The following is a 12,473-nucleotide window of genomic DNA, read 5'->3' as shown; positions in this document are numbered from 1 at the left end:
TAACCAGGCAGAGAAATCATCAAGAAAACGAGACACCGGTCCAGGAGGCCGATAGATCACTGCAATCCTCAGAGAAATGGGAGAAAACAGCTGAATGCAGTGAGTCTCAAAGGAAGAGAAGGATAGAGAAGGAGGGTTATGGAGGACTTGAAAGGTGCTTAGTGGGGATAGAAGCAAACCAACTCTACCACCTTTCTGACCATTGGGTCTGGGTGAGTGGGTCCAGAGAAGGCCTCCATAGGAAAGTGCTGTGATAGAAGAATCTGCTGCTTGAAGCAAGGTTTCTGTAATCGCTAGTAGGTTAAGGGAGCGGGAGACAAAAAGGTCATGGACGAAGGTGAGCTTATTACAGACAGAGCGGGCATTCCAGAGTGCACATGAAAAAGGGAGGGTGTTTTTTACGGGGATTGATATTATATTGAGTGGATTGTGGCTATTCCTGGAGGAAAGAGGGTGCTTGGTGTGGGGGTGAGATAGTGGAGGACCAGGGTTTGGGGAGATATCCCAAGAGGTTAGGAGGATGTGAAAAGTAAGATGGGAGCGGGATGTATATGAGTGTACATGCCTTCCTGTCCTGGTGTTTGGGTCAGCAGGTGAGTAAAGTATAAGCAGGAGGTGATGAGAACAGTAGTAGAGAGATGGTAGCAGTGAGGGTGAGATGCATAAGCTTTGGGGTGGAGCAGAGGGGTAAAGAGATGAGATTTTGGGAACACATGATAGTAATATGAAAAGGAGTAGAGGTGGCATAGCAAAAGGTACATGGAGTAGGAATCAGATTTGTAATTGTTTCCCAGGATGTTTGCTTGCAGTCCATCCAGTGTGCAGTAGAGTTCCTTGTTGTATCTTCCTGTTCCTGCTGCTTGAGTTATCCTGCTTTAGTTAAACTGCTGTGTTCAACTGCAGCTTCACACTCCAGCATCAAACACACCTCCCCCATGAGCTGGTCTAAATTTATAGGGAGATGGTCAAATGAGCAACTCTTCTCCGCTCCAATTAGGAACTGATAAGGATCACATGAATTGGGGGGGGGGGGGATTTTTCTCAAAGACAGACCAGCCACAGACACAGCCCAAGTCATAAAAGAAATGCAAGAGGAGGTGAGAATCAATCACCACAAACCAAAAGATATACACTAATTGTTCTGAGTTTTGCAAAAAGTCTATGCGTTGCAGAAATTACAGTTTAAGGTGGAGATGAGAGCAGTATTTACCCAGAGTAGCAGAAGTCTATGCGTTGCAGAAATTACAGTTTAAGGTGGAGATGAGGGCAGTTGTAAGAATGTTCTAATTGAAAGGGAGGAAAGATTTTCCCTTTGTTAGAGCTAGAGTGGTGATCCACCAGCACAAGGGAGTTCTTGTTTGGCTGAAAAGTAGCCTAGGTAAGTCCAGGAAAACAGCCGATTTTTTCAATTATAACAGAATGTTTTGCTGGAGAGTTCTTGAGTGGAATTGGGATGAAATGAACTGCCTCCAAGGAGGCATCCATTAACCCCAAAAATCTCATAGCAAATTTTACCGTTGGATTTATTTTGAATCTCAGATGTCAAACATGACAGAACTGCCTTTTCTGTAAGAAAGACCTCTACCTAAGATGTGCCTAGGATCAGACCCAAGTACTCTAGGTGTAAGAAAGGCTGGAGAGGAGTAGTCACTATCTTAGCCTCCCCAATGACGCCTACAGAACCCAAAAATGGTGTTAAACTGTCTAATAGCAATTGCAAGGGTCCACTGCCAGCACAAGGAGTCTGAAGCCTTGTTGCAACCAAGAGGATGTTGTTAATGCATGGTCAAGCCCTGGGACTGGCGCACAATAGGCAAAGCCAGTTAATAAAATAGACGCACATCAAAACAAGAGAACATGCCGAAGGCATGGCCACTCAGCGCTTTTAAACACTTTGGCAGCATCATTATTGGTAGGGATTTGCATGTTCAGGAATACTTTCCTAATATTAACAGCTGTATACCTACAGGGGATGAACCTTGAATGGAGTCAGGGTGTAAAAGTTTATTAATTAACTTTGCCAGTCTAGTCACCTAAGTTTCGGCCAAGAATTTGATATCAAAAGCCAAAAGAGATATTGGACAGTAGGAACTTGGCAGAAGGGTATCATTTCCTTGCTTAGGAAGTACAATAATCGCTGCTTCTGACACAGCCAGTAGAGATGACATCCACAGGAGTCTCTAGCAGCTCTAGAAGTACTGTACATAACAATTGTTTTTGTAACTTTCATAGGTAAGGTCATCAATGCCAGGAGTTTTATTTTTAGAACATTCCGCTGCAGGTATGGTAAGTTATTTAACCACTTGACTCCCAGGTAAATTCTGACACTTCTCACATATACAGTTATGCTCAAAAGTTTGCATACCCTTGGGAGAACTGGTAATATATAGTATGTATCATGTTTAAAGAAAGCATGAGTGAGCAGGCAAAACACATTTCTTATGGGATAAATATTCAAGTGTAGGTCATAACAGAATGGCAAACATAAAACAAAACATGGCAACAACAAATGAAATGACCACTGTTAAAAAGTCTGCATACCCCTAGTTCTTAATACTGTGTACTGCCCCCTTTAGCATCAATGACAGTATGCAATCTTTTGTAATAGTTGTTTATGAGGCCCCAAAGTCAAGCAGGTGATAAAGCTGTCCATTAATCTTGGCAAAATGCCTCCAGTTCATGCAAAGACTTTGGTCATCTTGTATGAACCGCACGTTTGAGAAATCCCCAGAGTGGCTCAATGATATTAAGGTCAGGAGACTGAAGGCCACTCCAGAACCTTCACCTTTTTCTGCTGTAACCACTGGAGGATCAACTTGGCCTTGTGCTTAGGGTCATTGTCAAGCTGGAAAGTCCAAGAGCATCTCATGCGCAACGTTTGTGCTGAAGAATGCATATTGTCTGCCAGTATTTCTGATAACATGCTGCATTCATCTTGCCACAAATTTTCACAAGATTCCCTGTGCCTTTGGAGCTCACACACCCAGAAAACATCAGTGAGCCACCACTATGCTTCACAGTGGGTATGGAATTCTTGTCACTACAGGCCTTGTTGACCCCTCTACAAACATAGCGCTTACACTTGTGACCATAAAGCTCTAATTTGGTCTCACCACTCCAGATTACAGTGTGCCAGAAGCCATGAGGCATGTCAGGCATATTGTAATTGGGCTTTTTTGTTGCATTGGCGCAGTTAAGGCTTCTTTCTGGCAACTCGACCATGCAACTAATTTTTGTATCATATGCTCCTTTAAACAACCACACTGTCTTTTTCCAGAGCAACCTGCAAGTCTCCTGAAGTGGCCTGTTAATTCTTCTTTGTATCCCGAACAATTCTTCTGGCTGCAATCATTCTTCGTCTACTTGACCTTGGTTTGGTATCAAGAGATCCCCAAATTTTCCACTTAATAGGTGATCAAACAGTATTGACTGACATATTCAAGTCTTTGGATATCTATTTATATCCTTTTCCATCTTTACAAAATTCCATTACCATGTTACGCAGGTATTTTGACAGTTCTTATCTGCTCCCCACAGTTATCTAGCCTGCACATGAGAGTTAAACTCACTGACTATTTATACAGACACTAATTTCAATTTCAAAAGCCTTTGAAATTAACCTTTAATTGCCATTTTAACCTGTGTGTGTCACCTTGTGTGTCTGTACCAAGGCCAAACACTCCAGGGAATGTAAACTTTTGATCATGGCTATTTGGGCAATTTCTATTATCATTATGATTTTAAAAGGAGCCAAATACCTACAGTACATATGGATTTTTCCAAGCCTGTAGACTTTACCTTACACATTAGCCATGTGTTCGGAACTGTGTCAAACGCTTTTGCAAAATCCAAGTATACCACATCCACTGCCACCGCCACCCCTCTGTTCAAGGTTTTGCTCACCTCCTAATTAAAAGAAATCAGATTTGTTTGACAACTTCTGTCTTTCATGAATCTATGCTGCCTGTTGCTTAAAATATTTTTTTTCCAACAAGAACTCATCTATGTGGTCTTTTATTAAACTCTCCAGTATCTTCTCAACTACAGAAGTTAAACTAACAGGTCTATAATTACTTGGTAAAGATTTTGGCCCTTTTTTAAATATTGGCACCGCATTGGCCTTATGCCAATCCAGTGGTACTATGCTAGTCATTAAAGAGTCCCTAAAAATTAGAAACAATAGCTTTGAAATGACAGAGCTCAATTTAAGGAATAAATATTTTTGGATCATATCAATTGTGAGACAACGTGGATCAATCTGGAGCTGTGTCAATACCATACCCATTATGGACAAGAGCTCCCCCATGCTCCTTTGTATACACAGAGCTGAAGAAGGTATTTAATAAATTTGCCTTCTCTTTGTCCCCCGTCACCCACTCTAGATTATTTTGTAAAGGGCCTACATGCTCGGACCGGTCCTTTTTACTATTAATATATTTGAAGAATTTTTTGGAGTTGGTCCTGCTATCTTTTGCAATCTGTCATTCGGTTTCAATCTTTGCAGCCTTTATTTCCTTTTTGCATATTGTTATATTCTTTGTAATGTTTACATGATAGCATTACTTCATTTTCATATTTAATAAAAGCTCTTTTCTTATTATCTATAGCTTGTTTACCTTTGGCTGTAAGCGACATAGGTTTGATTTTTAGCCTTTTAAACTTGGTGCCCATGGGAATATATTTTGCAGTGTGTTCACATAGTCTTTTTGAAGAACTCCCATTTGTGTTGTCTTCATTGATGCCAATATTCCCTCCCAGTCTAAATCTTGGAGAGCAGCTCTCAGCCTTGGAAAATTGGCTCTCTTAAAATTGAGCGGTTTTATTTTTTCTGTATGTGCTTGCTGTTTACAGCTAACAATAAATGAAATCATGTTATGGTCACTGCTACCCAGATGTTCTTTTATACGGGCATTCAAAATAAGCTCTGCATGGTTTGAGATTACCAGGTCCAGCAGAGCATCATTCCTAGTAGGGGCCTCTATGAACTGTACCATAAAACTGTTCTGTGGTAGGTTTAAAAAGGTTTGCCCTTTAACTGTTCCTGCACTACCGTTGCTCCAGTCAATTTCCAGGTAGTTAAAATCCCCCATTATTATCACTGTCCCAGCCCTTTCAATCTGTGCAAGGAGCTGAGTCTCCACCTCCTCATTAACACTGGGAGGCCTATAACAAACTCCAATGATTACCTTTGTAGTACACACCCCCCATGTGCAGTTCCAGCCATAATGCTTCAGCCTCATCACACTCTCCATCAACTAGGTCCACTTTCACACTCGCTCTGAGATCACTTCTCACATAGAGACAGACACCACCACTTTTCCTATTTTCCCTGTCTCTCCTGATGAGAACATAGCCAGGAATATTAATGACCCAGTCATGTGAAGAATGAAGCCAAGATTCAGCAATACCAATTAAATCATAGTTCTGTTCATGCACCAAAGCTTCCAACTCACCTATTTTGCTTGGCAGACTTCTGGCATTGGTGAACAAACACTTTAATACATTGACACCTTGTTCACATGTATTTTGCATATTTTTCTATTTTCATACAAATGGTACCAATTCCACTGATTGTAACATGGGAACATTCTTATCTGCCATAGCCCTCCCTCCATCTTTCCCCATTCCACCCACCAATAAGTACTGACCCCTGTCTGATCGGTCTACCCCGTACCTCCTCCCCCCTCGATCCTAGTTTAAATACTCCTCCAGCCTTTCCATAAACCTCTCCCCCAGCACAGCAGACCCTCTTACATTTAGGTGCAAACCATCTCTAGCATATAGGTTGCACGCCAATAAAAAGTCAGCCCAGTGCTCTAGAAACCCAAATCCTTCCCTCTTACACCAGGTCTTTAGCCATGCATTGAATTCTCTAATCTCCCGCTATCTTTCCTGAGTTGCGCATGGCACAGGTAATATTTCAGAGAATATCACCTTGGAGGTCCTTCCCTTCAACTTGCAGACTAGTTCTTTAAATTCTTAAGGAGCCTCCACCTTCCATGTATTCTGTCATTGGTTCCAACATGGACAAAGACAGTTGGGTCATGCCCAGCCCCTCCCAGTAATTTATCAACCCGGTCCACCACATGCCATGCGAGGAACACATGCCATCATCAACCAGGAAGAATAAAGCTGACACAAATGTAGAGAAACAGGATCAGAACCTGAATCACAGAAACCTGACATTTTAACAGGGGTGCGTATATTTTTTATATCCACTGTATAGTAGATGTCCACAATTACCTGTTCTGATACATATTAAGTTTGTGCTAGGCCCCCCGCAAGTTGGAAGGATGATATGTCCAGCTGACTGAATGAGGGGAGCCTGTGAACATCCAGTGGTCCGACAAGACGGCGCTGAACGCACTCCATCAACAACCAGGAATTAGAGACTAGAAGTGCGTTCCAGAAAACACTTCTGGTATCACGTGGCATCACATCCGGTCCTCCAGTCAGTACTGAGAGGAACCAGAGATGTGAGCCCCATGGGAGCACAGGGACGACGTCTTAGCTCTCTCTATTGGAATTATCTGATATAGATGGAAAAATGTCTCCACAGCTAGCCTGCACGCATGTAGATGAGCGCATATATAATATATTAAACAAAAATTCTACATATATATATGTATAGTCCATATGACATGTTCCACTGAATGCACCACTGACAAAATACAAACGCAAGTGAAATGCATGCAACGTGGTAGGTTGGCATTTTAAAAGGTTAAACAGTCAGTGAGAAGGCAACGTATTACATCCCATTCGTTTCTGCATCTCCAATCAGAGGGGCAGCAAGGACTGCCAAACCTCATGGCCCTAAAAAAAATGGATAAACAAGCCTGTGGCTGATGAGGGTGGAGATCCTAATTGGAAACATACACAAATCAAATGAGGCACAGGTGAAAGAAAACAGAAAAAATAGCCTAGGGCTCCTTTCATGTGGAGCAGAGTCAGCTCCTTTGTTGATTAGAGCAGAAGATGATGGATGTCACATCCATGCCTGTTCAGTTTCTGCCCAGCAGATACAGTCAGGTCCATAAATATTGGGACATCGACACGATTCTAACATTTTTGGCTCTATACACCACCACAATGGATTTGAAATGAAACAAACAAGATGTGCTTTAACTGCAGACTGTCAGCTTTAATTTGAGGGTATTTACATCCAAAATCAGGTGAACAGTGTAAGAATTACAACAGTTTGCATATGTGCCTCCCACTTGTTAAGGGACCAAAAGTAATGGGAGAGAATAATATTCATAAATCAAACTTTCACTTTTTAATACTTGGTTGCAAATCCTTTGGTGATGTCTATGCGTTCCAGACTTCAGGCTGTAATTGACTGCAGACGCTGGGTTTCATCCCTGGTGATGCTCTGCCAGGCCTCTACTGCAACTGTCTTCAGTTCCTGCTTGTTCTTGGGGCATTTTCCCTTCAGTTTTGTCTTCAGCAAGTGAAATGCATGCTCAATCGGATTCAGGTCAGGTGATTGACTTGGCCATTGCATAACATTCCACTTCTTTCCCTTAAAAAACTCTTTGGTTGCTTTTGCAGTATGCTTTGGGTCATTGTCCATCTGCACTGTGAAGCGGCGTCCAATGATTTGGCTGAATATGAGCAGATAATATTGCCCGAAACACTTCAGAATTCATCCTGCTGCTTTTGTCAGCAGTCACATCATCAATAAATACAAGAGAACTAGTTCCATTGGCAGCCATACATGCCCACGCCATGACACTACCACCACCATGCTTCACTGATTAGGTGGTATGCTTAGGATCATGAGCAGTTCCTTTCCTTCTCCATACTCTTCTCTTCCCATCACTCTGGTACAAGTTGATCTTGGTCTCATCTGTCCATAGGATGTTGTTCCAGAACTGTGAAGGCTTTTTTAGATGTCGTTTGGCAAACTCTAATCTGGCCTTCCTGTTTTTGAGGCTCACCAATGGTTTACATCTTGTGGTGAACCCTCTGTATTCACTCTGGTGAAGACTTCTCTTGATTGTTGACTTTGGCACGCATACACCTACCTCCCGGAGAGTGTTCTTGATCTGGCCAACTGTTGTGAAGGGTGTTTTCTTCACCAGGGAAAGAATTCTTCGGTCATCCACCACAGTTGTTTTCCGTGGTTTTCCGGGTCTTTTGGTGTTGCTGAGCTCACCGGAGTGTTCCTTCTTTTTAAGAATGTTCCAAACAGTTGTTTTGGCCACACCTAATGTTTTTGCTATCTCTCTGATGGGTTTGTTTTGTTTTTTTCAGCCTAATGATGGCTTGCTTCACTGATAGTGACAGTTCTTTGGATCTCATCTTGAGAGTTGACAGTAACAGATTCCAAATGCAAATAGCACACTTGAAATGAACTCTGGACCTTTTATCTGCTCATTGTAATTGGGATGAGGGAATAACACACACCTGGCCATGGAACAGCTGAGAAGCCAATTGTCCCATTACTTTTGGTCCCTTAACAAGTGGGAGGCACATATGCAAACTGTTGTAATTCCTACACCGTTCACCTGATTTGGATGTAAATACCCTCAAATTAAAGCTGACAGTCTGCAGTTCAAGCACATCTTGTTCGTTTCATTTCAAATCCATTGTGGTGGTGTATAAAGCCAAAAATGTTAGAATTGTGTCGATGTCCCAATATTTATGGACCTGACTGTACATGTGGAACCGTTTCAGCTCTATGTACAGCAGTTGTCTGTTTACATCAGGCTACCTCCAGTCTGGTCTGCATAAACTGGACAAGGACACAGTTCTTTTTTTCTGGACCTGGACGAATCCAGAGGTAGTTGTAAAAGGCCACAAGTTTGTTTACATCTGCCTATTCAAAAGGCTCCACAGAACAGCTGATCAAGTCCGTCTGAAAAACCGACAGGCAAAACTGACCAGAATGCCTGTGTGAAAGAGACCTAACAGAACAGCCCTGCTGAAAGAACACCAAATTTCAGACTTTAAAAAGTGACATACCCATGTGTAAAAAAAGAAAACATAGCACTGTTCATACATGAGCAACAGCATGAAAAGAAAAAATATTTCAGACTTTAAAAATTGACATACACCAGACAACTACATAGTGAAGCCTAAAACAGGATGACAGGCCCAGAGGACACACCATTAAAAGAATTGGACAGTCTTACATTTATATCTTTGCATGCTTCTTTTAAATGGCTTTGTATATTGTGAGATTTATATTTCAGGTTTAGCTGTTTTTATTTTTTTTTTTTTACCTTTGTGTAAAAAAAAAAAAACAAAACAAAAAAACATAGCACTGTTCATACATGAGCAACAGCATGAAAAGAAAAAAAAGGCAAGTTAAAAAAACTACCTTTATTTTTTATTTCAGTTACATACTTTTAAACAGGGATTTATTCCATTATTTTAACATTCAGGCAATGTTGACTTCATTAGTATAGACAGGGAAAAAGCATATAAATGCAAAACATTGTTGGCTTAACCTGAACATACCTGCATTACCTATTATTGACCAGTTAGTGCTGCCAAAGAGAGCCTCCCCTTTACATGGCAGCAAACGGAGCACTTAAATATTGCTAAAAAGCAAATGTCTACATACTGGTCATTGCAGCAAATAAAGGGTTTTGTATTTTAAATATTTGAAGTCCACAATTGGATTAATATACACATTTTCTTGTTATGTGTGATGAGTTCAGATCATATAAACACTGTACAGGCCAAATAGCTTCTTCTCTCCACAAAAAAGAAAGATCTAACAAGAAAACAAAATAAACAGGTGTATTATATAAGAAACACAAGTTGCTGCATGTATTTACAATATGGTGCAATAAAATTTGGTCAAATACTGTAGAGACAGAAGTGATTTCACATTAGAATGGCCACAACTCTCATCTTTCATAACGAAAAAAAAATATATATATGTATTTATATATATATATATATAGATCATTCTTGAGATTAAGACAGTAACACAAACAAGGCAGACTGAAAACTGCAGTACGGATTATGTCATTGACAGAGGGATGAAATTAATGTATTTGACCAATGAAAAAGAAAAAAATGTACAGCGACAGTGGGGGGGAACAAAAAAAAAAACAAACAACCATTGTCACATCAGTAATTTTTCAATGTTTTCATGTGAGCGCATAAACCATCCAAAAATAAGCACTGCACTCTTGGTTGTTAACAAAATAAGTTACAAATGACAATTAAAATCCCTGTAAATGCAATAATGAACTCAAAGATGTGCATTTATCTAATTGCAATAAACAATGATTTATGTTACCACAAACCAGACTTAAAAAATAAATAAGTTAGCCATAGAGCATGTGCTGATAGACAAGAAAAAAAAGTTCAAGCTAGGAGACTTTTGGATTTATATTGTGACATAAATTAACCAGAGTTTGGTCAGAAATTTGTTCTAGCCAGTTCCCTTAAAAAAAAAAAAAAAAAAAGCTGGCCTAATGCAGTTAAATGCAATAAAGACAATTATCATGGCTTCACCGCTTAGAAGCTACAAGGTTCTGGATCAGAACATTACTTTACTGCTGGACTTTGAAGTTGATGTCATTAATAAACCTCAAAATTCTTACTGAGAAATCACTCCTCCTCCCCATCTCCCAAAAAAAAAAAAAAAAAAAAAAGCAGACACTTCTTTTTACCAGAAGAAAATAATGGAGAAGAAGTGTTCAGCCAATGCTTTCCACCGTGCCCTACCACAAAGTTGCATTGAGAACAATTCTGAAAGCATCAGCTAACTGCAGGCATACACACGACAAGTGAAGCACCCATCAACTCCGCTGCTTCGTGCTGAAGAGTAAAATGGTTTTACACACCTATCACATGACAGATTTTAAAATTTCTATTAAACGGAGTAATATGCTTTTCTGCATCAAGCAGTATGCAAAGTGCCTTCCAGCTACCATATGCTTATTTTATTAATTCCTAACCTCCGACTCCTTCATGTAGTGTTAACTTACATCAGTTGAGTAATAATTTTTAAGTGTGTTTTTTTTTGTGTTACTAAAACACATTACCAAGAAGCACAAATTACATCATGTACATTCAGGACTACAGTCCTTGCTGTTTCTAGTTCTCTCCATCACTGCAAGAGGTACAACATAAAGAACTATTATATTTACTGCTTAGGAGTCTGTGTCTGACTGCTTTTGTACATTTTCCCCAGTCACGTCCAGACAGGTTCGTCCTGTGTACCTCTGGGCAGTGGTTGTACCTTTTAAACAATGAGAGAGAAAGGTAAGGCTAACTACTGATTAACACAGTACCATTTCAGTAATACTGTAAATATCTGCCAATATTGAACTGAAAATCTCCAAAAGGGAAGGCTTTTAGTGTGTTATTTTAAAGCTTTAGCAGACAATCCTTAGCCACGGTTTGCATGTGAAAAAGCTTGTTGACGACTTATCCATCTAAGAACAGCTAGCAGTTTCCAGTGGTGGTTAAACTGCATTTGGCTGAAGACAGTAACTTATGTCTGTACCACATAATTGGTCCATTTACTGTAAAGAATTCTATTTTGACAAAACTTTAAAGCTTCTAGAGGTTGGACATCATAAAATGTGTGTAAGACAGAGGCATGGGAACATGATGCTGTAAAAGGGGGGAAGAAAGTAACGAAACATGGTCATTGTGGAGATGATTTTTTGTTGTGTGTTATCACAGGACAGCAGATGAACAAGTGAGTAATTCCCCATGGTCTGCCCTTTTCCAGAGTCATTTGTGACGCTGAATGGTTTTCCTTTTCCTCCTCTTGAAAAAGCAACAGCACCTATAAAAAGAAAAAGTTGAAATTAAAGATTGGAAACAGAAAGAAATATCTTGGTGAGCAACAGTTTGGATTCTGTATTATTAGGACTGGGCATGCATCACATACATGTTCTTCTGCATACACAATTGGGTGAAAGCTACAAACTGATTCAGATTCACACATGCACTACATGTATGTAACGAACAACCAAAACATAATAAACACTCACTAAGAAGTCAAGATGGTCTAAATGGAAGGATGATACTTTAAAAAAAAATGTAATCTGAACAAAAGCTTCTCAACCTGGGAAATGTGTACCACCTGAACACTTCTGCAAATTTGATCTCAGAATAAGGATCTAAAACAAATCTTAGACCAAAGAGAAATTTCTTCTCTTGAGGTGGTGCAGTAGACCCCTGTATAAGATATTAGTCAGGATCTCATGAAATCTCCCAACCACAAACATTTTAATGCACTACTGAAATCACTAAGCAGGCTCAGTCCATCCATGAAAAGAAGACATGATTTGGGATTAAAATGGCAGTACTGGTAGAGCTCCTCTACATTTCAGTCCAAAAAACTGAAGGGGTTTCTTGGAAGAATATGCATTTTTTTCTAACCCCTTGTACAGTATTTCCTTTTCTGCTTGATTATAATTTAAAGGATAAGTTCACCTTTAGTAACATGTTACACCTGTATTTTGGGTGTAACATGTACCTTGCTACTAAAAAGC

At 40.0% G+C, this 12,473-nt stretch overlaps 1 protein-coding gene across 7 annotated transcripts in view; it reads right to left on the bottom strand.

The window, feature by feature from the left end:
- Positions 1-9,312: 9,312 nt before the first annotated feature.
- CSNK1G3 (casein kinase 1 gamma 3) overlaps positions 9,313-12,473 on the bottom strand; it is a 212,900-nt gene continuing 209,739 nt past the window's right edge. For 6 of the 7 annotated variants that reach the window (XM_089675348.1, XM_089675405.1, XM_089675247.1 and 3 more), the window contains one exon: positions 9,313-11,761. In XM_089675348.1, coding sequence (XP_089531474.1) covers positions 11,707-11,761 — 55 coding nt within the window. In that variant the 3' untranslated portion in view covers positions 9,313-11,706. The remainder of the gene's footprint in view (positions 11,762-12,473) is intronic. The other variant, XR_016312431.1, reaches the window with a different exon arrangement.

Source organism: Staurois parvus, unplaced genomic scaffold (assembly GCF_062004578.1).
Source record: "Staurois parvus isolate SC_StPar_1 unplaced genomic scaffold, SC_StPar_1.0 ptg000004l, whole genome shotgun sequence".
NCBI classification, from domain to species: domain Eukaryota; kingdom Metazoa; phylum Chordata; class Amphibia; order Anura; family Ranidae; genus Staurois; species Staurois parvus.
The sequence above is the reverse complement of the archived record's forward strand: the minus strand, read 5'-3'. Positions and strand labels throughout refer to the sequence as shown.